The sequence below is a fragment of the Garra rufa genome, chromosome 22 (assembly GCF_049309525.1).
Source record: "Garra rufa chromosome 22, GarRuf1.0, whole genome shotgun sequence".
In the NCBI taxonomy this organism is placed as follows: Eukaryota; Metazoa; Chordata; class Actinopteri; order Cypriniformes; family Cyprinidae; genus Garra; species Garra rufa.
The window spans coordinates 9,830,026-9,855,061 of record NC_133382.1 but is presented as its reverse complement, the minus strand read 5'-3'; the positions used below and the strand labels follow the sequence as shown (position 1 = coordinate 9,855,061).

The following is a 25,036-nucleotide window of genomic DNA, read 5'->3' as shown; positions in this document are numbered from 1 at the left end:
GACTCTTAATGAACAAAACCACAATAAGGCACTGTTATGTAATACATATATTTTCACAGAACAATAGTGTCATCTAGCCTTGATGGTTCATGAATTAAAGGTCAAGAGATCATTAATTTGTTACTAATGTGCTGTTTAACATGTATAATCAGGTAATAAACACTCTATAGCATGGTTATGACCTAATCTGTCCTTACTTCCTGACAGACAACATGCACTGGTGTCAGTTTGACAACAAAGGAGAAACATGGCTTTTTTGCATCTGCATCCCCCCCCACCACAACACCCCCCCCCCCCCCCCCATCCTCGTCTGCTTAATTAACAAAGATGGGTCATTAGGGGGATTGTGAATGAGGTAACCAGACCCCGGATTAAAACGAACACAAGCTGCAAAAGCGCTAGAACACCCTCATTTATACAGCTAAACTTTCCACATTATTAGCGTCATTTAAGAATAGGATAGTGGAAGCAATAAGAGTTTATAGAATTACACAAACGGGGGGAATATTCCACTATGCTAATGAGCTGGTCTTTGGAGACGGCGCTTAATGGGGTTTCAGTAGGAGCCTTTATTACCCGCGCCGCTCCACACCGGATCCGTCCACGAGGAGTAGAGGGGAGTCCGATAGCCTCGCTGATGTGATTGTCAGTGCTGCGTCTGGGCTAAAGTGCCTTGATTCATCTCCATCCAAATGGGCAGTGACGCCACGGCTGCATCTCCATCTTCGTCTGCGGAAGACCGAATTCCCTGGAAAATAATGAATCGCGGCTTCATTTGTAACTGTCAGAGAAAATCTCGGCTCGCCGCGGCTCCTCTTTCCGCTGATGAGCGCAAACGATCTCAAACTTCCAGAAGTTCACGGCTGTCATGTAGTGTCAGGGCGCAGACTACTTTGCGTTGGGAAAGTTGGGTGTCTTAAACGTTCGCTAATGTCAAAACTCTCATTTATTCCCACACAAGCCCAGTCTCCCTCACACCGAGTTGCCTTTCTTTTTCTTTTTGTTGTCTGTTTTTTTTTTCTCTTGTTAATGACAGGAGTCCAAGCCCTCGCCGAGGTCATCCATCTTCCATGGACATCCACCCACTGATCGCTACTGGCCAATCCAGACTCTGGTGGCCAGCATTATGGCCGTGTCAGGGTCCGAGCCCCCCCTCGGCCCCCCGTGATTAATCATCATTTGGAGAGCGGTGCTGGGACGCTCAGGAGAGGGGCCGGCCCCTGCAGGTGGTATCGGCTTTGGGGGAGAATGGACCTGCCACTGGGTCTTTGTTTCTTCTCCCCTGGACAACAGCGCTTTTGCTCTGACTCTACCTTACTCCCAGAGCACCAAGAGAGACTTTGATAGTGGCATGGTTTGGACCATAGGTAGATATTGAGTTTCATGCCAAAGCCAGAAATGTGACCATGGACCACAAAACCAGTCATAGGGGTCAATTTGTTATGATAGGATAATATTTGGTTGAGATACAACTATTTGAAAATCTGAAATCTGAGGGTGCAAAAAAAGCATCCTTAAAGTTGTTCAAATTAAGTTCTTAGCAATGCATATTACTATTCACAAATTAAGTTTTGATACATATATACACTAAGAAATTTACAAAATATCTTCATGGAACATGATTTTTACTTGATCTTTGGCATAAAAGAAAAATTTATAATTTTGACCCATACAGTGTATTTTTGGCTATACTGCTACAAATATAACTGTGTGACTTAAGACTGGTTTTGTGGTCAAGGGTCACAAATGTTCTCAAAGATTCCAAACACTTACTCAAGCTAGACAACAAGAGGAAGTTGTATGTGATATGTTCTAAGATATTAAATGAAAATGGCTCATTAATGCAGCTAAATGCTGTCCTTTATACTTAAAATAAAAAAATGTCAAGAAGTGTATTCTGGAAGTATTCCATTGTATACTGAATTTGCACTTGAAGTGTACTTTGAATATTAAAAGTATACTTTTAAAAGATTTGTTGGAGATAATATATCAATATAATAAACCTGCATGACTTTCTTTCTTCTGTTAAACATAAAAGAAGATATTTTGAAGAATTTTGATAACCAAACAATTTCTGGTCCCCATTAACTTCCATAGTATTTCCCTACCATGTCAGTCAATGGGGACCAACAACTGTTTGGTTACCCACATTCTTCAAAATATCTTTTATTTGTGTTTAACAGAAGAAGGATATAGGTCTGGAACAACCTGAGGGTGAGCAAATGATGACAGAACTTTTCTTTTTTTGGTGAACTATTTCTTAAGTACACTTTTAAAAAGTAACAATAACATATTATTAATGGTATTTTTTATGCCAAAAATCCTTAGGATATTAAGTAAAGATTGTGTTCCATGAATATGTTTTGTAAATTTCATACTGTAAATATATAACTTAATTTTTGATTAGTAATATGCATAGCTAAGAACCTAATTTGGACAACTTTTTTTGCACTCTCAGATTCTAGATTTTTAAATAGTTGTATCTCGGCCAAATTCTCCTATCCTAACAAACTATACATCAATGGAAAGCCTATTTATTCATCTTTCAGATGATGTATAAGTCTCAACTTAAAAAAACAAAACATTTACACTGTAATACATTTTCATTTAATTGCAGATAACATGTAATTAAGTGTCCAAAACCATTTTAAGTTTACATTTAAACATATTCTTTTAAAATACATTTTTCTTTTTAAACGTATGTGACCCTGGACCACAAAACCAGTCAGAAGGGTCATTTTTAGGACAATATTTGGCCGATATACAACTATTTGAAAATCTGGAATCAAAGGGTGCAAAAAATATTAATTTAATATTAAGAAATCACTTTTAAAGTTGTCCAAATGAAGTTCTTAGCAGTGCATATTCCGAATCAAAAATGAACAGAGATCACTGGGGTACCCTATTTTTTGGCACATCACTGCTAATTTCCACATTATTAGCATCATTTAAAAAAAAGGACAGTGAAAACAATAATAGCTTATAGATTCAGTCTAAATAATGGCTTATGCACAATGCCAAAGAGTTTCTGTAGGAGGAGGCAAAGGATTTGGGATTTTCTTTAGACAACGTGACTAGCGCTTGCACGTGCAAAACTCTCGCCAAGATGTTGGAGGTGGCCTGACAACTTTCCCAGTATCTGCTGAAGCCAGAAATGTCCTGAGTGGTTTCTAGGGTGTTGCTAAGCTGTATCTAAAGGAGGTTATTAGGTGGTTCCCCACTAGCCTAAATCAAAAGAGCCCACCTTCAAATCTATGATATTCTCCTGAGAAGCTTAAAGGAATAGCCCATTAAAAAAATGAAATTTCTGTCATTATTTACTCACCCTTGTGTCGTCCCAAACCCGTAAGACCTATGTTCATCTTCAGAACATAAATTAAGATATTTTTGATGAAATCATGCATGGACAGTAATGCAACTGACATGTTCAAGGTGAAACGATGTAAGGACATCGGTGGTTGAATAACATCGTTATTTTTGTTTTCTTTGAGCACAAAAAGTATTCTTGTAGCTTCATAAAATTAAGGTTGAACCACTGATGTCACATGGACTATTTTAACAAAATCCTTACTACCTTTCTGGGCCTTGAACATGGTAGTTGCATTGCTGTCTATGGAGGGTCCGAAAGCTCTTGGATTTTATCAAAAATATCTTAATTTGTGTTCCTAAGATGAACAAAGGTCTTATAGGTTTGGAATGACATGAGGGTGAGTAATTAATGACAGAATTTTCATTTCTTTGCTATAAAAAACAGTTGTAGTTATACTTGTATACAGTGTATAATATATGTATAACAACAGAATGTATAATAATAATAATAATATATGAAAAGAAACAGAGACACATCACACACATTCAGACTAAACAAATTATGCCTTTAAACCAGACACATTCAAGATCCTGGATTCATCAGTGTCAAGCATTATTTTATTTTGCACTTGTGTAAAGCTGTTGGCCTTTTGTGAAATCTCACAAACAAGTTCTTAAATAAGACGATTTTCATGATGAAGACATTACGTCCTTTTGTTGTTTTGGTGGGAAACAGTGTATTAGAAAGCAATCGCTCAGGATCACATAAATGAGTGTGCATCTAATGAATCAAAATCAACTAATTTTTCTCCCGTGACTGCTTTAGTCTATTTCTCACCATTAAACAGGGTGAACATTAAGAGGGTCTTTAATAGCTCCATTTAATAGGTGGAAGCTTTTGCTTCATAAACCTCTAATGATGCTGATGCACACAATTCATTACTGACCACATCTAGAAATGATGGATCTGCCGCATAATGGGTAAACTTTGACTGAGCCGACAAAAGGCTAAGACTCTAACAAGACTCTCCATTAGCAAAAGGCTGGCATCAAATTAAAGATTGATTTAGCAGAACCATTTGTTACCAGCGCCTGACATGCAGCTCTGTCTGTTGAGACCGCTGAAGACACAGACACCCCATCATCTCCCGCACCCCTCGCAAGCCAAGATGAACGCTTATAATGATGCCATTTGCTTAATTTTCTGCGCTGTATACGTTCACGCTGCTCCCCACACACACCTAACATCGTGTGCGCCTTTGTGCATTTTAACTTTCAATTGCATGCTTTTGTTTTAGTTACGATGCTTATTTTTTTATCTAATGCAGTCTGAAAAAAAATGAAAGCAGATTTGTTTATTCTGACTAATATTCCATTTGTAAATGTTTTGCTTTCTGTTCTTAAAGTCGTAGTTTAAAACCCATTGTTTCAAACCCATTTTTTTTTTCACAAGAACATAACAGAACAAATTCATATCTGTCAAGTACCAAAATGACAATTTGCACACTATTTTCCAAGTCTTCTGAAATCATACAATATTTTTGTGTGATGAACAGGCTGTTATATTAGCTGACAATCCCCTTTAATGTAATTCACAACTCATTCCAATTCCAATTTTGTGCCAGGCTTTATGTGATGCCAAAAACATTGGCTTCTGTGTATTATGGAAAGTGATGTGCTTGTTTGAATAAGCAGAACAGAGAATGAGATTATTTTCATTGATTTAAACATCACTAATTGATTTATTCTATATTAAGGGTGCATTAAACCTACAGTAATCTTTGCATTCTATACAAACATGCCATTCATGATCATTTTCATCATAATGCTTTTGAAGTTTATCAGAAACTTTCAATTAATGGAATATCAGGGATCTTTAATGTCTGAATTTGAGAATACACAGACTCAAAGTGTTCACCCATTATGCTACAGTCAGTCCCAGAGAGCATGAAGAAGTCTTGCGTCTTCAGTGTTAAGCAAAACATTAGTGTTAATGGCCGATGTTGCTAATAGAGAAGGCAAAAGTCAATGATGGACCGGGTGTAATTAGTAATAATGAAGCTTGTGTTGGGACGTGACCCGCTGCCCCAGTAGGACGGTGCTCTGAGAACGGATCAGAACAGATCCAATGTCAATATGAGACACTTTCACAGTTTGACTATGATTATTACTTTGCGGCATAACAAGACAAGCCTAATTTTAGTTCAGTTTTTATTTAATCTTTGCATTGCACTTATCCAAGTTGCTTTCTTTATGCAATATTCTAACAAAGTCTCAGAGCAAGTTTTGTTTTGCCGAATTGGTCGCTAATTCGTACAATCTCATTCATACATTTTCATACGTTCTGCTTTTTTTGATTGAAAACTATTCAAAATTTTAAATACAGTTAAAAAAACAAATGTTTACATACACCTTGCAGAATCTGCAAAATGTTAATTATTTTACCAAAATAAGAAAGATCATACAAAATGCATGTTATTTTTTATGTAGTACTGGCCTGAATGTGATATTTCACATAAAAAAATGTTTACATGTAATCTACAAAAGAAAATAATAGTTTAATTTATAAAAATGACCTTGTTCAAAAGTTTACATACACTTGATTCTTAATTCTGTGTTGTTACCCGAATGATCCACAGCTGTGCTTTTGTTTTTGTCCTTTTTGTTTAGTGATAGTTGTTCATGAGTTACTTGTTTGTTACTTAAACTGCCTGCTGTTTTTCAGAAAAATCTTTCAGGTTTGCCTTTTCAGCCTTTTTGGTGTATTTTGACCCTTTCCAACAATGACTGTATGATTTGAGATCCATCTTTTCACACTGAGGACAACTGAGAAACTCATATGCAACTGTTACAGAAGGCTCACTGATAATGCTTCAGAAGGAAACACAATCCATTAAGAGCTGGGGGTGTAAACTTTTGAACAGAATGAAGATGTGTACATTTTTCTGATTTTGCTCAAATATTATATATTTTTTTATTTAGTACTGCCTTTCAGAAGTAACAAAATATACTTACATGTTTAACAGAAGAAAAAAAAAAATCGTATTTCCTTCTGGAGCATCAGTGAGCGTTTGAACCTTCTGTAATAGTTGTATATGAGTCTCTCAGTTGTCCTCAGTGTGAAAAGATGGATCTTAAAATCATACAGTCATTGCTGGAAAGGGTTTAAATGCACAAATGCTGAAAAACCAAATAATTTGGAAGACCTAAAGGATTTTTTATGAAGAACAGCAGGCAGTTTAATGGTTTAAAGCGCAAACAACGGACACATGAACAACTATCACTAAACAAACAAACAAAAAATAAATAAATAAACAATTAAAGATTAAAGATTAAAAATCAAGTGTATATAAACTTTTGAACAGGGTAATTTTGAGAAATTCAGCTATTATTTTTTCTTGTGGACTATACTTCACATCTTTTATGTGAAATATCATATTCAGGTCAGTAATAAATAAAAAATAACATGCATTTTGTATGATCCCTCTTAAATTCTTCAAGGTGTATGTAAACTTTTGACTGTGAAACAAAGATTATTGGAGTATGATTTATGAGAAATTTAATTTTAGTCAATGTGTTACTTGCTGTTTCTTTATCATTATTTGCAATATTTACTAGCAGTTTCTGAGTGAAAATTATTTCAAAGTAAATCCTACAACATTTTTTGGAGGGTTTAGGCGGATCATTTGATTTCATAAAAAATCACCACCTTGTTTTCTCAAGGGATCAGATTGAATTTCTAACTATGATTTGCGTTCCTTTGTCCATATGTTGTCAATTAGTGCACAATGAGAAATGCATCAACGTAGGGGTGTGTTCAAATCTTTCAGGAGTAACAAAGGTATTTTAGCTAATGATTCACTTATATATAAGGAATATAAGGAAGACAATCATCCGATTCATTAGAACAGATCACGCACACGTGCATGTTGCATGCATGGCTGCGCTGTCCACCCTCTAATCAAGATGTCTGAATGACACCAGAACCCACAACTCTGTCCGTCAAAGCATTTCGGCTCCTGCACCTCTGACTTAACATTACCATGACAATTTCAATGTCAAAGATGTAGGATACACATGAAGTCCAACCATTGTCTTGAGTTTCCTTCTTCCACTTTGTTACACCCCCATGAAACAGCGCGAGAGAGTAAGACAGCACCTCATATAGCCACATGGCAGAATATAGACTATCAGTTTGAAACCAGATCAGTTTGCATGAGGAGCACCAGCTATCCCAGGAGTGTGTGAGTGTGTGTGGAGCGCTGTGTTGCTATTGGAGCAGTGTGAAGCTCTTGGAGGAGCCCACTCATATGATGGGAAGTCACAAAGTGCCACTCTCCATGCTGCACTGATAATGTGAGTATAGCGTTCACCATCACCAATGTTTCCTTATGTGTTTGAGCATGTGTGTGTGTGTGTGTGTGTGTGTGTGTGTGTGTGCATATGTGTGTGTGTGCACTTTAATGCACTGTAATGCTGCATGATGTTGAACCTGTGGGTGTACAGTACTTGTCTCTGTGAGCAGGGACCTTAATTTAGATAATGTGGATAATGGGATATTAGAATACATCAAATACCGGGGCGAAACTTTTTTTTTTCCGGAAAGGTATTGCTCTTGACTGCTTCTGTGAGCAATTATGTCATCCGAGTGTTTGAAATTGACTTGATGTTATGTTGTCCTTCAAAAAATGTCAAATTAGAATCAAATGCATGTAATTAGACAAATAGACTTGAATTTAAAATTTATATTGAAAGCTTTGGAATAACTGTTTTAAATATTGTAAGTGATTTTTTTTTTTTTTGTTGCTAGAATGTATTTAAAAAATGATTTATATAAAATATTTAAAGACATTTACATCTTACAAATATATTGCTGATACAAAGACAATGATTTTTTTTGGAAAGGCCGTGAAATATCATGTCATTAATCCTCAGGCTCTTGTATATAAATAGGAAATTTAAACAGATTAATATTACCAAAATAAAACAGATGAACAGTTGTTATTTTGCCAATACCACTAGCACAAATGCAAAAGTCCTTTGAAGGTGAGCATCTATAGAAAAGTAACACCTACACAAATTCACTAAGAAAAACGGCCTCCTACTCGATAAAAAGAACAATTCATGTTGTGCGGAGTCTCCCACGGCTAGTCTTTAGATCTCAGCTGGCTCTAGAGCAGGTTTGTGTCCATTCACCCCTCTTCGACAAACCTCATCTGAATTTTGTGGGCGTAACTTGACAGCTTGCTTTATGGTGTATTGTCATATGCCCGACCAGTTTGGAGAGACATTCCGTTCCTAGAGCGGATTTGTAAATTGTCCTATTTTCCCTTTTTGAATGCACAAAGTTACAGCAATGCTTCTGACCCTTTTTCTTGCTTTCTTATTTGAGCTTACTGGGGATTACATTTAATGATAAAGTGATATTTGCAGCAAAGAGATGGATAGATAGATATGTGAAGAAACATTAATGGAATCTTTCTATTCCAGAAAAGGTTCTTTATTGTGAAAAAGGGTTCTTAAACACTAATAAAACATACAGTCAAAGTCAAAAGTTTACATACACCTTGCAGAATCTGCAAAATGTTAATTATTTTACCAAAAATAAGAGGGATCATACAAAAAGCATGTTATGTTTTATTTAGTACTGACCTGAATAAGAAGATATTTATGAACATAAAAGATGTTTACATATAGTCCACAAGAGAAAATAATAGTTGAATTTATAAAAATGACCCTGTTCAAAAGTTTACATACACTTGATTATTAATGCTGTGTTGTTACCTGAATGATCCACAGCTGCATTTATTTATTGTTTTAATAATAGTTGTTCATGAGTCCCTTGTTTGTCCTGAACAGTTAAACTGCTCACTGTTCTTCAGAAAAATCCTTCAGGTCCCACAAATTCTTTGGTTTTTCAGCATTTTTGTGAATTCGAACCCTTTCCAACAATGCCTGTATGATTTTGAGATCCATCTTTTCACACTGGGGACAACTGAGGGACTCATTTGCAACTATTACAGAAGGTTCAAACACTCACTGATGCTTTACAAGAAAAAACGATGCATTAAGAGCTTTTTGAATTTAAAGATCAGGGTAAATTAAACTTATTTTGTCTTCTGGGAAACATGTAAGTAGCTTCTGAAAAATATAATATTTAGGCAAAATAAGAAAAATGTACACATCTTCATTCTGTTCAAAAGTTTACACCCCGGCTCTTAATGCATTGTTTTTCTTTCTGTAGCATCAGTGAGCATTTTAACCTTCTGTAATAGTTGCATATGAGTCCCTCAGTATGAAAAGATGGATCTCAAAATCATACAGTCATTACTGGAAAAGGCTCAAATTCACAAAAATTCTGAAAAACTAAAGAATTTGTGGGATCTGAAGAACAAAGTGCAAACAAGGTACTCATGAACAACTATCACTAAAAAAAAGAGAAAGAAACAGCTGTGAATCATTCAGGTAACAAACCAGTATTAAGAATCGAGTGTATCTAAACTTTTGAACAGGGTCATTTTTATAAATTCAACTTTTATTTTCTCTTGTGGACTATATGTAAACATCTTTTATGTTAAATATTTTATTCAGGTCAGTGCTAAATAAAAAAATAACATGCATTGTGTATGATACCTCTTATTTGGTAAAAATAGTTAACAGTTTTTGCAAAGTGTATGTCATCTTTTGACTTCAACTGCAGATCCTTTAAGAACTGTTCACTGAAAGTTTCATAGGGAAACAAAAAATGGTTCTTCTATAGCATCGCTCTGAAAATAATATAATTTCACGGATGTATGCCTAGAAAGTAACCTATAGTGAAGTAGTGAACTTCCCTATTTACTCAATTTGTGAGTACAGTTATATCATGAAGCCTTTTGTTGTGTGCACTGATCTCATAGACAATTTGATGAGTAATAGAGAACAATGAAACAGACCTGAAAAACAATGCAAAGGCTGATGCAGAAGGATGTCATTCTATGTATCCTCAATGTGCAGGAGTCATTTGACCCTGGGAGACCCCGAGCACATGCAAGAAAGAAAGCTCTTGAATTCAGTGGCTGCCATGTGTGGGTGTCCATTACATTGAGACCATCATTCCCAGCAGGGACAGCCAGATCCCAGCTGCCAATGGGCATTCGGCGGGCCCGGCACGCTCTGCCAAAGCGGGCCACTTCTGCACAGTGTGCAAACATTTTTGCATCTGTAGGCGTACAACAAAAGACACATGCATCTGAAGAAGTTTCCTTCTTTCGTTTGTGGGGGAGGATGCAAGAATCCCTGAAAATGTGAAGCATTCAGATGCGACAGTCAGCGGCAAAGATTGTCGCTGTTCTGTGCACACATGAGTGCTTTTGTGTCTTTATTGAGCTGTCGTACAGCCACGATTAACCACGTACAGTGGAGTTTATATCATAGCAGTTTCTCATGGTCTTATTGGTGTGGTTGAAAACCTGAAAGGATAGACACAACCAAATAAAGTGGATCTCTTATTTCCTTGTAGAGCAGTTAAAGCTTTTTAACCCTTTGCAATTAATACAGCCAGCAGAAACAGGACCAGGTTCATTACCTCCTCATTATGGATGTTCAGGCTCCGAACCGAGACAATATTTAAAGGGCTTCCCCCATTAACAGCAACTGACACGTCCCTGTAATCAGTCTGGCTGCGCTCTGTCACATTACTCGCTGTAGCCTTTATTCACAGGGCAAGAAAAGCACCGGCGCGCCTGACAAACATGCGAAGCTGTTCGGCACTAAACGTCTGCGAGTGATAATGTAACTGTGGCGTGTTGCCGGCCCTGACTCGCTATTGAGCGTTTGGGGTGATTTGCGGGACCGCACTCCAGTCAATATCTACTGAGATGTCATTATGACGACACGACCTCTTTACTAATTGCCCGCTTGAGCGACAGCGGCGATAAAAGATTCAGAGCGGACCGTGTGGACTAGAGGGGATCTCAGACAGGTTACGGATGCATGAGGCCCTTATTAAATCATTACCCACAAAGCCGATTAACAGCCCTGAAAGGGTACGCTCAGTTTAGGCCTAGGGGCTGTTTAAAAAAAACAGACTAGTAAGACTTTTAGCTTTGTATATACTTCCCAGTGGCCAAGGGCTGTAATTTAAAAAGACTTCACTGTTAAAAATAAAGGTTCCAAAAATGTATATAAGGAACCTTTTGTGCCAAGGATGTTAAAAGTTCTTCATGCAACCAGTAAAGAGTTTGTTCTGAAGGACTGGTTTGTACACTATAGCATCTCAGTAATAGTATCCATCCACCATAGAGTCAGTGATAAGTGTATGCAGTGGCAACAGATGGCTCCATTTGTAATTCATTCAGTAATTATGACACTCTGATGGTGTTCTGAGATCACAAACTGTTCTCAAGCCATGCTTATGATGACAGCAACACCTTCTCAAAAATAACCCGGGCATGCATGGGTGGCGATAAAAATTTATGTGATTGATGGACAACAGGAAGCTTTGGGGATTTTCATTGTACTATCAAAACTGGGGGTGTGTACTGAGGTTTCCTGTGTGCAGGCTGATTTTAACACCCATTCAAGCGTCTGTCAAGCTTGAAGAACAAATAATGTGAAAATAATTATTTGAATTGCTAATGATCTGACTTTCAAAAATGAGGACAAGCTCCGACCCTGTTAATTTTCTTATATAGCTATATATTAGAATTATCACTGGCTATAAATCCTATCTGGTGTGAAGCAATAGCAAAATATAAAATGTTCTCTTTTAATAATAGAGAATGCAAAACTGATTTCACAACAGTCAAAGTTGCAATTGAAGGTAAACAAATGACAGATTTGGGAATGTAGCCTTTGATTATTACTGTCAAGATGGAAAATATAATTTGAGTACGGAATACATTGTTAAACCAAGTGACAAATTCCCAGTGTAAATAAGAAGAAAAAAAAAAAACATTAATTATTCAATGTTCACATGACTGAAAATTGCAAATGTAAAAAATATGAAAGACAAAAACAGTCATAAGGGTCATTTTTTTTTACATTAAGATTTATATATCATAAGAAAGCTGAAAGCTGTAAACATGAAGTTCTTAGCAATGAATATTACTCATATATAAAAGGATTTTGATCTACTTATGGTAGGAAATTGACAAAATATCTTCATGGGACATGATCTTTACTTAATATCCTAATGATTTTTTGGCATAAAAGAAAAATGGATCATTTTAACCCATACAGTGTATTTTTGGCTATTGCTAAAAATATACCCGTGCTACTTAAGACTAGTTTTGAGGTCCAGAGTCACATGGTTTGATTTCAAGATACTGAAATCATATTAAAAAATAACAATTGAAATACTGCTTCATTAAAAAATTGTTATAACTTGTTTGTTTTGTAAATGAATAGGGCAAGTTATAGACCATTATATATTTTATATATATTACTATACTTGAAGACATAACAATGCTAATGAGCTTATTTAGTACATATCAGATATTCATCAACAGATAGTAACTGTGTATAAAAGAGAGTTGTTTTCTCTTCAATACCCTAACACTTCAAAGCAGTTATAAGTGATAGTCTGTGGTAAAGGGACATATACTGCCCCCTGTCCATATGATATGACATAACCCACGCAAGTCGCGTAAAACTGTGTAGATTTATAGCTTTATTTACATTTACACTTACAAGTAGCATATTAAATAGGCTATTAAATATATAACGGTATTTTAATTTGATATATACTTGATATAGTTTTAAATAGACTATTTAACTAGCTGTTTACACAATAAAACAGCCTTACCAATTTCTATAGGCCTAAATCTCTCTTGACAAACAGCGTTGCATATTTTCATGGTTAGAATTATTTGTAATCCCATCAGGGCTTTTTTTATTTTGAAATGTTTAAAACGCAACAGGATTATACACGTGAGGGAATCTAAACGGATGGAGGTTAATATTTGCTTTTGAAATCCTGTTTATTTTGGAGAATTAAGGCTTGCTTTAGATAATACCTAAGTGTTTTATATTGAAATGGTAGCCTAATGTAAATGGTGTCAAAATGCGTATAGATGTGCGACCATATGCACAGTCATACCGGCCGTCTGCATTACGTGTGGGATGTCGAAAGTTCAATGGAAGAGTTTTTCCAGAGATGAACATATATGCCCTGAAAACACACATAAACTCGAGCGATCATTCCAACAGTCATAACTCAGCCAGAAGTCGAGTAGTGACTTGACTAGTAGCTATTAACCACTGGTGTGTGTGATTGAGACACAGACACAGACACGGACTCGCAAGGACTTCAAGCCACGGAGCGCGTTAGAAGAGTTCTATTGAACTTAAAAAAAAAAGTGTAATAATTCATTTTTTCCTGCTTTGATGGTATGAGAATTTCTTCCAAATATAAACTTTGAAAATTATAAAATGAATTATAATTGAATGATAATGTTTGATGTACGTACTATCCCAAATATGTCAGTCTTCTAAAGGTCATTTTAGATGTAAGGCTCATAAATAAATAGCCTACAATACAGCTCATTTATCCATTAGCTAAAGTATATAGCATCATACAGGAAGCTTAATCACGCAAATAAAAGCTGTACATTTTTGGGCATGTATTGAATATGAATTGATTCTGTAATAGAGCAAATTAAAATCATTGGCTCAAATTCCGACCTCAGCTCCCTCCTCCCCCGTATGTCTTACTAAGAGCAGTTTCAAAAACCCACGGGGGGAATTCACTTCTATCATCTTTTTTATTTAGTCGCATCTTAAACCTCACAGCGGAAAGCATTTCTATTTGCGTATACAGGCATTTACATTTGGAAAGTTTTAGTTTATTGCTTTCAAGTTTTGGAGCAAGAGGAGAGTCGAATTAAATCAAGTAGCCTATATTCAGTTTTTTAGGTCTAGCCTATAACATGAAAAACAAAATAACAGCGGTGAACAAAATTCTGGCTGAGGCAGAAATTCACATGCTGCCTTTATTCTATATGCACCATTAACGCTTAAACATAAACCGCAGGACGATAACAAAACAAAATAGCATTAAATTATTTTGAATAAAATAACTTTTGGTTTAATTTTTTACAATCGTAAATCTACTTTCCAGCAGCATTCTAATTATAGAACGCTGTTACTAAAAACGTTTTCCTCTTTCCAAAAACATGGGGTCTATTCAAATAGATGTATCGCACTTTCCGACTGTGCCATTGAAGCAAAGGTAGAAATTCCGTGATTGTGTCTCTCATTTGATTGTGGTTGAGCCGCGTCTCTTTGCTCGGCAACATTCGCGAGTTTCCGATACTCAATTTCCGGAATATGCTCCATAAATGGACGAAGGGGTGTAGCTGCTTACCGGATAAAACCATTTATGGTGATAATGAACCGGAATTCCTGATTGAGAATGATGCGTTAAATCAAAACGAAAGATTTTTATTTCCTTTTTGCTTTTAAGTATTTTAACAAGCATGTGTCTTTGTTTTCAGTTATTGTTATCATAAAATATTTGAATACAACAAGCAACATACGTTGCTCATTTTTCCTCCCATCTCTATGGTTTTCATGCATGAGCGGCTGTGCAGAAAGGATTCTCCATTGACAAGTGTTACCTCAACGCGTCACATCCCCCATAACCAATCAGCATCGCGCAGCGCTACTTGTCTTTTGCCATCCAGTCCTTAAATGGTCAGTGACGTAACGGCACATTGATAGACTCACCATAAATACATACTACCACTAGCAGCTCCACAAGGATCTGTCATTCAACAACACAGAGCCATCAGATGGCATCACAGTGAACGCTCAACTCACAGAGTTTACCGACAACTTTCCACATGTAACGCTTTGAGCAAGCGTTCGCTTTGGCACAACACATTTTGTGAACATCTCAACGAGTGCTTCTTAGGACTTCACGATGACAGCTAAAACTTTGGAGAAAGCCCCTGTAACTCTTGGTGGCTTTGTGCACCCTCTTTCCGAGAGCATCTACTCTGTGGACGAGATTGCCACATCACTGCCAGCATCTGTGACTATATTTCCAAACGGTGATTTAGGAGGACATTACGAGCAGATAAACTCGGGAGGTAAGACGCGCGCATCTCATGCTTGCATCCTCACGTGCTCTGTGTTTATAAGTCGCTCGCAACTGTGTGTGTTCAGTGGGAATGAAAACATGTTGCTAACTTTGCAGAGAAAAACATTAAACAAAAACAAAGTATGTTTGCATATATATCGATTGACTGATTTGTTGATGTGATAACCAGCGATGATTTTACAGTAGACAGAGCTTGCGTAAAAGCTACGCGCTGCATCCAATAATTGAGCCTTCCATAAGACATCCTTCTTTCAATTGTATCTAAACCTTGGTTTCATGTGTGTTTTTGCAGATGGATTGATTAGCGGGGATATGAGCACGGAGAAGCGCTCCCTCGACTTAGCCTATTCCAGCAGCTTTGCGCAACCAGCTGGCCCTCGCAACCAAACTTTCACCTACATGGGAAAGTTTTCCATCGACTCCCAGTACCCAGGAAACTGGAACCCAGAGGGCGTGATCAACATCGTGAGCGCGGGGATCCTGGGCATGACCCAGCCATCCTCAGCATCCTCATCACCTGCATCCTCAGTCTCCCCCAGCCACTTCTCCAGCACTCTCAGCTGCACCATGGCGCAGAACCAGGCGGACATGGAGCACATCTACTCTCCCCCGCCGCCCTACTCTGGATGCGGAGAGGTGTATCAAGACCCGTCCGCGTTCCTCTCCACGTCCACCTGTCCGATCTCCTATCCTCCGCCGTCCTACTCCTCCCCAAAGCCAAACACGGACTCCGGGCTGTTTCCTATCATCCCGGACTACGCCGGCTTTTTCCAGCCGCCGTGCCAGAGGGACATGCAGTCGATGCCCGACCGCAAACCATTCTCATGCCCGCTGGACTCTTTCAGAGTCCCGCCTCCTTTGACCCCCCTGAACACTATCAGGAACTTCACACTGGGGGGACCGGTCTCTGACGGACCCCGGCTACCCACAGCGTACAGCCCGCAGAATTTACCACTCAGGCCCATCCTGCGCCCGAGGAAATACCCTAACAGACCCAGCAAGACCCCAGTGCACGAACGGCCCTACCCCTGCCCGGCGGAGGGCTGCGACAGGCGCTTCTCGCGGTCCGACGAGCTCACCAGACACATCCGCATCCACACCGGCCACAAACCCTTCCAGTGTCGGATATGCATGAGGAACTTTAGTCGCAGCGACCACCTGACGACCCACATCCGCACGCACACCGGGGAGAAGCCGTTCGCCTGCGACTTTTGCGGGAGAAAGTTCGCGCGGAGCGACGAAAGAAAGAGACACACCAAAATTCACCTGCGGCAGAAGGAGAGGAAAACATCCTCGTCGTCCTCTGGAGTGTCCAGCTCGGAGCGCGGCGTCGCCACGGGCATCTGCTCGTCCAGTTCAAGCCAGTAAACTTTCAACTGGACTGTGCAATATCCAACACTATGTAGGCAATACAATGACAATAATAATGCACCATGCATAATATATTAAACCTGGGTGGACTGATGAAACTGAAATCAAACCACAGTGCCAAATGATATGGACACATTTATGGTGCGCACTTTTGAAGGTGGTGCGATGTTCGTTTTCTTTTTGCCTCAGTCGCATGCTGACTGACAAACGCACTTTGTTTGAATATTTAGGCCAATTAATTTAATTAAAAAATAACCTTAGATAGCACGTGGGAGAATTGTGTCTTGGATAAATGGTGGAGTGGTTACGTTAATTTAAACAGACTAATGTGTCAAGGAGGTGTCTAACATCACTATCTTCTCCCATCGTCGTGCCTTTCGTCCGTTCATCTTGTACATACACCCGGAGGCTTGAATTAAATTGTACATTATCCTTTAATATGAAAGTTTTTGAAGATATATTTTTGTACAAACCGTTTTGTGTCAAAATTGTTGCATTTGTGCTTAAAACAAACAGTGTATATATACTGATAGCGACTTGACGTTTGTTCTGTGGTTGTTTTGACTGATATAAATGTGTTTGTTATGAAGTGACTAACGCAGGTCAATAATGTCCTACTTTGTCAACGTGAAAATAATAAACAACACATTGATTGTGAACTGCTGTTTGTTTAACTGATTTACATTCTAGCTGTATAAAAAGGTGTAAAAGGAAAAAGTGAAGTCGACTTGTAGGGACATTCCCGTTTGGGCATCACTGAGCTCTGACTCATGGTCTCACAGGGGCCAGCACCCACACACTGAGTTGTTTACAAATGCACAAAGGGTGTGAATATTCACTGTCTATCATTTTCTACATAGGGAACAATTATTAAAACTTTCAGGTGAATTAAAATGACTCACTGATTTGAAACAAAAACACTGTTATGACCACTCTTTACAGTGTCTATGGTGTGAAAATTGAGAAACAACACTGAAAAAATGACAAATAATTTTTGACACTGTATGAATCTTTGTGGTTTTGTGTGGTTGAAGGTATACCACCCCCGCATTCAGGGCTGGGACAACCCCATATTTACACCAGGCAATACATAAATTTAGCATATACATGCTGACATTATCTACAATCTTGGATTGTAACTAAAAGTGTAGTTTGACAAAGGTTAAAAATGAAATAAACAAATTAAAAGAATGAAAGCAAAGTAACATTTTACTACTTTACAAATATTGCAATCACATCATATTAAAAAACAGCATACATGCTCTCTATTCACAGATTAGGAGATGGATGTTGACTTAGATAAAAAAACTTAAAATAAATTTTTTGCACCCCAAGATTCCAGATTTTCAAATAGTTGTATCTCGGTCAAAAATGGTCTTATCCTAACAAACCATACATCAAAAAAACTGACCCTTCTGATTGTTTTTGTGGTCCAGTGTCACATCTGCTAATATGCTAATAATATATTATCAATTAAACTTTACACTGAACGCAAACTGATCTTAACAGAGGACCTTTAGTAATTTCAGTTTAGCTCACATCCCATCCAGGTCTATAATCAAAAACCCTGAAGGGACACAGAAAAGGACGATGTTTAACCTGCACGTGTCTAAAAAGTTATCTAAGAACTAAATCATGTTATTAAGGAATTTTTTTACATACGTTCAATGTTTCCTTAGACAAGGTTCTGTCTTTATTCAGTGATGATTGTATTGTACAGTTTAAGGGAAACTAAAATCAGTTATATGTAATTTATGAAAAGTTACAAACATCTACTTCCCCCTCCACAAATCTAAGTTGGTAAGTGGTATCTCTGTGGAGGTCTGGCAGAGTGGTTTGGAAGATGCTGATAAACAATCCATAAATACTAGATTATGCCTCATTCAGTTTAAGGGCATAGATCACACTTCTCAAAAAATAAATAAATAAATAAATAAATAAATAAATGCAAGAATTTTTCCCAGTGTGTCACCCCTTTGATAAATGTAAATTAGAAGATGCTACTCAAGCTCATAGTGTTATTTTCTGTTATAAAATACAGGGATTCTGGTGCAAGGCTTTTAAAGTGTTTTCAGATATCCTAGAACTACACTCTTAAAAATAAAGGTGCTTCACGATGCCATAGAGGAACCTTTTTGTCTAAATGGTTCCATAAAGAACCTTTAACATCTGAAGAACCTTTCTGTTTCACAAAAGGTTCTTTGTGCCAAATAAGGTTCTTCAGATTATAAAAAGGTAAGCAAGAAATGGCTCTTTAAAGAACCTTTGACTGAATGGTTCTTTGTGGAACCAAAAACGGTTCTTCTATGGCATCGCTTGAAGAACCTTTTGAAGCACCTTTATTTTTAATAGTGTAGACCCAGTGCTGGTGATTACATACAGTCTTAAAAATAAAGGTTCCAAAAGGTGTTTTTGCAGTGATGCACAGAACCATTTTTGGTTCCCCAAAGAACCTTTCAGTGAACAGTTCTTAAAAGAACCAGTTTGATGTACATTTTAAAAATCTAAAGAACCTCTTCTGGATTTGAAAGGTTCTATGGATGTTCAAGGTTCTTCATGGAACCATTGATGCCAATAAAAAACTTTTATTTTCAAGAGTGTACTCTTTGAATAATGTTCATAATGAACTCCTTAAATATAGCCTGAAAAGCTGTTACACTGTTCTGGAAAATGATTGACTCCTATTCTGTTTAACTATGGCTAGAGGAGCTGACATCTACCCTACATCTGGAACAAACTAAATACTTTTTGAAAGGCATTGGACAATTCATTTTGCAGATATGGGAATCTTTAATTTGTAACCTTCATAGAAATTCTACTCCTTAATACAGTGAACCATAATTAAAGTTTTGCATTAATGCTACCGTATTTTTTGATGTTTAATATTAACAGGTTGGGGAAGAGAGATTCAGCCTAATAATGTGTGTTGAGTTCTTATTCAATTTGTGCATGTAAGAAAAATTAACTGTGGATTTTGGAAATGCTTCAATTTAATTGGTTGGTTCAATAAAACTTATTTGCCAAAAAAAAAAAAAAAGGTCATGTTATTACTTTTAGGCTGCCTCCTACGTTAACGTTACAGACATCTGTTTACCAATGTGTGGGAATCATGACGCCACAGACATTAATATGTCTGTAAACATTCACAGTGAAAGTCTGACTTTTCAACAGATTTCACTCCAGTTTGCGACACAAGCTATTTGTTATCAACAGAATCGTTAATTGTTAGTGATAACAAAACTAAACAACACAAATTATACGCACATTAAAGATGAGAAGATAAGAATTTTAAGCTTCCCACTTTCCTCTACTCACTTATTGTTTCCCATATGCAGTGGATAACATGTTCAGTTTTATGTAAATAATTACATAAAATCAATAGCAAATACCAAATAACAATGTTAAGATCTTATAAATTAACCTATAATAAATAACTAAAAATACCTTATGTTTATCTTTTTAAAGAATTCTCTTCTGCTCACCAAGCCTGCATTTATTTGATCCAAAATACAGCAAAAACAGTAATATTGTGAAATACTTTTTACTATTTAAAAAAGCTGCTTTCTATTTGAATATATTTTAAAAGCTTGGAATAAATTAATACTTTTATTTAAAATTCAGATAAATGCTGTTCTTTCAAAGAAACTTAAACAAATTCTACTCAGCTGTTTTTAACATCATAATAAATGTTTTTGAGCAGCCAATCAAAATATTAGAATGATATCTGAAGGATCATGTGACTGGAGTAATGACGCTAATAATCCAGTTTTGAAATCACAGAAATAAATGACATTTTAAAATATTTTCAAATAGAAAACAGTTATTTTAAATAGTAAATATATTTCAGTATTTTACAGTTTTTGCTGTACGTTGGATCAAAGAAATGCAGGCTTGGTGAGCAGAAGAGACTTCTTTAAAAACATTAAAAATCTGTTCAAAAACTTTTTGGTAGTGTATATTAGAGCTGCAAAATGATTAGATGCAATTAATCGATTCAAAATTAGTTTATGTTTGCATACTATATGTGTGTGTACTGTGTATATTTGTTATGTATATATAATATAAATTACATACAAGTGTTTACATACAAATATTTTTTTAAATATATACATATGTGTGTGCATTTATACATACATACATAATAAACATACACAGTACACACACATATAGTATGCAAACAAACTTTTATTTTGAATCGATTAATTCGACTAATCGCTTTGAAGCTGTAATATATATATATATATATAAATATATATAAAGTCACTTTGAAGGGCACTTCAGTCATGGTATTGAAGGTGGAAAGAGCGCTGTTCATTCACAATCCGCACCTTCAAACCCTGCCGGTGTGGGAATCTAATCGGCAACCTTTGGGTTACAAGCCCAACTCCCTCACCATTAGGCCACGGCTGCCCCCATATATATATATATATATAAATAAACATATTTAAGTTAAATGTTATTATAAAATGTATATCTAAATAAGTTATTATATACATATTTTTATATATTTATAAATATTTTTAGAAGCTGGAATCAAATGAAACTGATCTATGAGCAATAAATAAAAATAAGTGAATAACTAAAAAGTAACCTTTCACATGATTCACACAAAATGTTTTTTTTTTAATACAAGAAAAAATGATTTATGAACATTTTGTCTTTAAAGGTAAAAATATAAACAGTACATAAGAATTAGTGTTTGTATATGTTTTTGTTTTTAAATAAATTAAACAAGTATTTAATATAGATATATAGTGTGCACTTATACAAGAGTAAATGCTTTTCAAGCATGTATACATTCATTATTCACAAGCAAGGCCACAAATTGATGTAGATAGGTTTGGAATGGACATTTAAAATCATGTTTGAAGTCTTAAGAAAAAACAAAACAAAAACTAATTTGTACACATCTGAGTTAGAATATGGACGGATCATGGGTCATTCCAGTGTTCGTTTCTCTACAGTCTACACCGAAACTTCAGGACCGGGGTACGGCTCACCCCCACACCAGAAATCATCCGGCTGGGGTATCTCTAAAAGCCAGGCTTCGTCTTCTCCGCTCTGCTCTGACTTTTTGCCAGCAGTTTGTAAAACTTTGTAGTAGTGACAATCTCTCCCATTGTCAGGGTCATACGGCGGTGCCAGTATATCAAGAAAAGCAGCTGGTCCATCCACTGCATCAATCTCATGAAGGTTGTCTTTGAGAGGAGTCAAGATGCAAGGGCCACTCTGATGAGAAAACTGTTCGGAGGACCTGAGCATGGCTCTCCTCACATCATCTCCCTGGAAAGGCAACAGCGGTGGATCAAACTGCCTCTCAGTTTCACTCTCAGCTTTATCCAACTTGTCATAACACCTTATATTGACCTTGCCATACAGGACCTTCAGCACGCCATTCATCCCGGGATGGTCGTGCAGAGGGATGGAAGCCCCCGATTTGAGCAGAAACACTCCCATGCTGAAGACATCGGTCTCACAGATGTGCATGTATGTGACTGGAGGGACAGCTGAGGACTGTGGGGAGGATATGGAGACTTTCTTCGGTGGCGCAATCTTCAGATCCGCAGCCCTGATGTCGGACAGCAGGGTGACCAACTCTGCCTGCTGCTCTAAAAACGCCTTATTATCTCCAATAGCGGAGGTAGAGCTGTTTGTGAAGGTCACATAAGCCTGGCTCGCTATCTTCTGGATCAGCGAGGTCTTGTTGTTCCTCGGCATGTTTAATAGCAGAAAGCAAACGAAACCGTGATTTGCTTCGAGCCAAGCGACGACCACAAAATAGCTATTACGCCGGACGAGATTGTCTCCCGTGAAGCATTTAAAGCAGTCGAGTGTATTTGTGTTGAAAGTTATGATAAAAATAACTCCATTGAGGTGCAAACATTAATTTTTGCATCTGAGTAAAATCCACAAACCCGCGTCTCGACCACCCCATTCATGGCTATCAGATCTACACGTCCGCGACTACTGCGCATGCGCAAACACATAGGAAGCGTTTGGAACTTGTAGTTCTTTTCCGCTCATGAGTAGAAAACTAGTTCTTATAATAATCGAGAAATATCCGAACATATTAAGATAAGTTCTATCAACACACTCTGGCACTAAAGTAAATATGTTTATTTGGCAAACCTGAGGTTGGTTTTAATAAATGCACAGTTTAGCAAGGCAATAGAACTACAACACCCAGCAACTCCCACACTTTTGTCCCTCTCTAGTGAGTATGAGGGGTGGGAGGCCCGTTGGGCCATTCAACTCTGTCCCTTCCCCCACAGCCACCCTGGACCACAACAACTCATCACCACCCTACCAACATCATCATCGCATGTCATTTATTATCCATGCAGGATTGATCTCTGAAGTGATTTTTTTCGTGAAACTGTATTACAGCTGTTTTTATTTTTTTTTTAAAGAAATTTGTAACTTTTCGAAATAAATGTTAAACATAAAATGTTGGCTAAATAAACAATAGTAAAGAAAAAAAACGGACACAATGCATCATTACATTATAAGACTATACCAACATCAATGCATAGCCTAATTAATTATATTAATATGTAATATACACTATCAGTCAAAAGTTTTTGAACAGTAAGATTTTTTATGTTTTTTAAAGTCTTTTCCGCTCACCAAGCAGCCTGCATTTATTTGATCCAAAATACAGCAAAATCTGTAATATTGTGACATATTTTTACTGTTTAAAAACATGCTGTCTATTTGAATATATTTTAAAATGTAATTTATTCCTGTGATCAAAGCTAGATTTTTAGCGCATTCACTCCAGTCTTCAGTGTCACATGATTCTTCAAAAAATAATTATAATATGCTTATTTGCTGTTCAAGAAATAATATTATTATTATTATTATTATTATTATTAATAATAATAATAATAATAATAATAATAATAATAATAATAATAATAATAATAATATTATTATTATTATTATAAATACTAAAAACAGTTGAGTACATTTTCTTTTTCAGGATTCTTTAATAAATTGAAAGATCCAAACATCAGCATTTATCTGAAATGAAAAGCTTTTGTAACTTGATACACTATCCCATTCAAAAGCTTGGAACCAGTATAATTTTTTTCATTCTTTTGGAAAAGAAATTATAGAAATTAATACTTTTATTCAACAAGGATGTTTTAAATTGATCAAAAGTAATGATAAACACATTTATAATGTTAAAAAAGATTTCTATTGCAGATTTCATCTATTCTATTCATCAAGGAAACCTGAAAAAAAATCTACTCAGCTGTTTTCAACATAATAATAAGAATAAATGTTTTTTGAGCAGCAAATCAGAATATTAGAATGATTTCTGAAGGATCAGTTGACTGGAGTAATGGTGCTAAAAATTTAGTGTTGAAATCACAGGAATAAATTAAATTTTAAAATATATTGAAATAGAAAACTGTTTTTTTAAGTAGTAAAAATATTTCAAAATTGTACTGCTTTTACTGTACTTTGGATCAAATAAATGCAGGCTTGGTGAGCAGAAAAGACTTCTTTAAAATAAATTTTACTGTTCAAAAACTTTTGACTGGTAGTATATATATATATATATATATATATATATATATATATATATACACTATAATCTCAGGGTACATCCAGTTTATCTCAAACCTTTACACCTTTGTAATTCAAGCTAGTCATTCATTATCTTTTGTCAGGTCTGTGTTGATAGCGAGAGGACCGGAAGTGTGTATGGACAGAGCGTAGCACTGAGTCAGTGAAGTGCATACTCAGGACATGTACCTTTGTGCATGAGCACCACAAAGACCGTCCTCTTGAGAAATAATGAGGCCCGCTCATTTACTCAAAGAGCAAGTACATCCAAATACCACTTCCGTTTGGGTAATTCAATTAGATCCTCTCTCAATGACCAGGATGTTAAGATCAGACACAGGGAGATCGTTCCATCATCACTGTCTTTAAGGCAAGATCTTTGATTAAATCTCAGGGAACATAGTGTGTACCCTTTTGGAAAGAAGTAACTTCAGCATACTTAAAAAATGCAACCCAGTGCTGGGTGAAATATGAACAAACCAAGCGATTAAGTTGTTTTGACCTAGTGGTTGAGTTAAATGTTTGACCCAACCTTCTGGGTAGTTTTATTTAACTACATAATTACTGAAGGCATCAACAATAATCAAAAGGTGAACATTTATTAAAACACTCTAAAAAATGCTGAGTTAAAAAGAACCCAGCGCTGGCTGAAATATGGACCAACCCAGCAATTGGGTTGTTTTAACCCAGCAGTTG

At 36.6% G+C, this 25,036-nt stretch overlaps 2 protein-coding genes across 2 annotated transcripts; one reads left to right on the top strand and one right to left on the bottom strand.

The window, feature by feature from the left end:
• Positions 1 to 14,950: 14,950 nt before the first annotated feature.
• egr2b (early growth response 2b) lies at positions 14,951 to 17,399 on the top strand. The gene is made up of 2 exons (XM_073828553.1): positions 14,951 to 15,383; positions 15,687 to 17,399. The coding sequence occupies exons 1-2, from the start codon at positions 15,215 to 15,217 to the stop codon at positions 16,760 to 16,762; spliced, it is 1,245 nt and encodes a 414-aa protein (XP_073684654.1). The 5' UTR covers positions 14,951 to 15,214; the 3' UTR covers positions 16,763 to 17,399.
• Positions 17,400 to 21,367: 3,968 nt separating this feature from the next.
• On the bottom strand, positions 21,368 to 22,713 carry adoa (2-aminoethanethiol (cysteamine) dioxygenase a). Its single transcript, XM_073828707.1, has one exon. It carries the CDS (start codon positions 22,481 to 22,483, stop codon positions 21,731 to 21,733), a length of 753 nt encoding a protein of 250 aa, XP_073684808.1. The 5' UTR covers positions 22,484 to 22,713; the 3' UTR covers positions 21,368 to 21,730.
• Between the last annotated feature and the right edge of the window lie 2,323 nt (positions 22,714 to 25,036).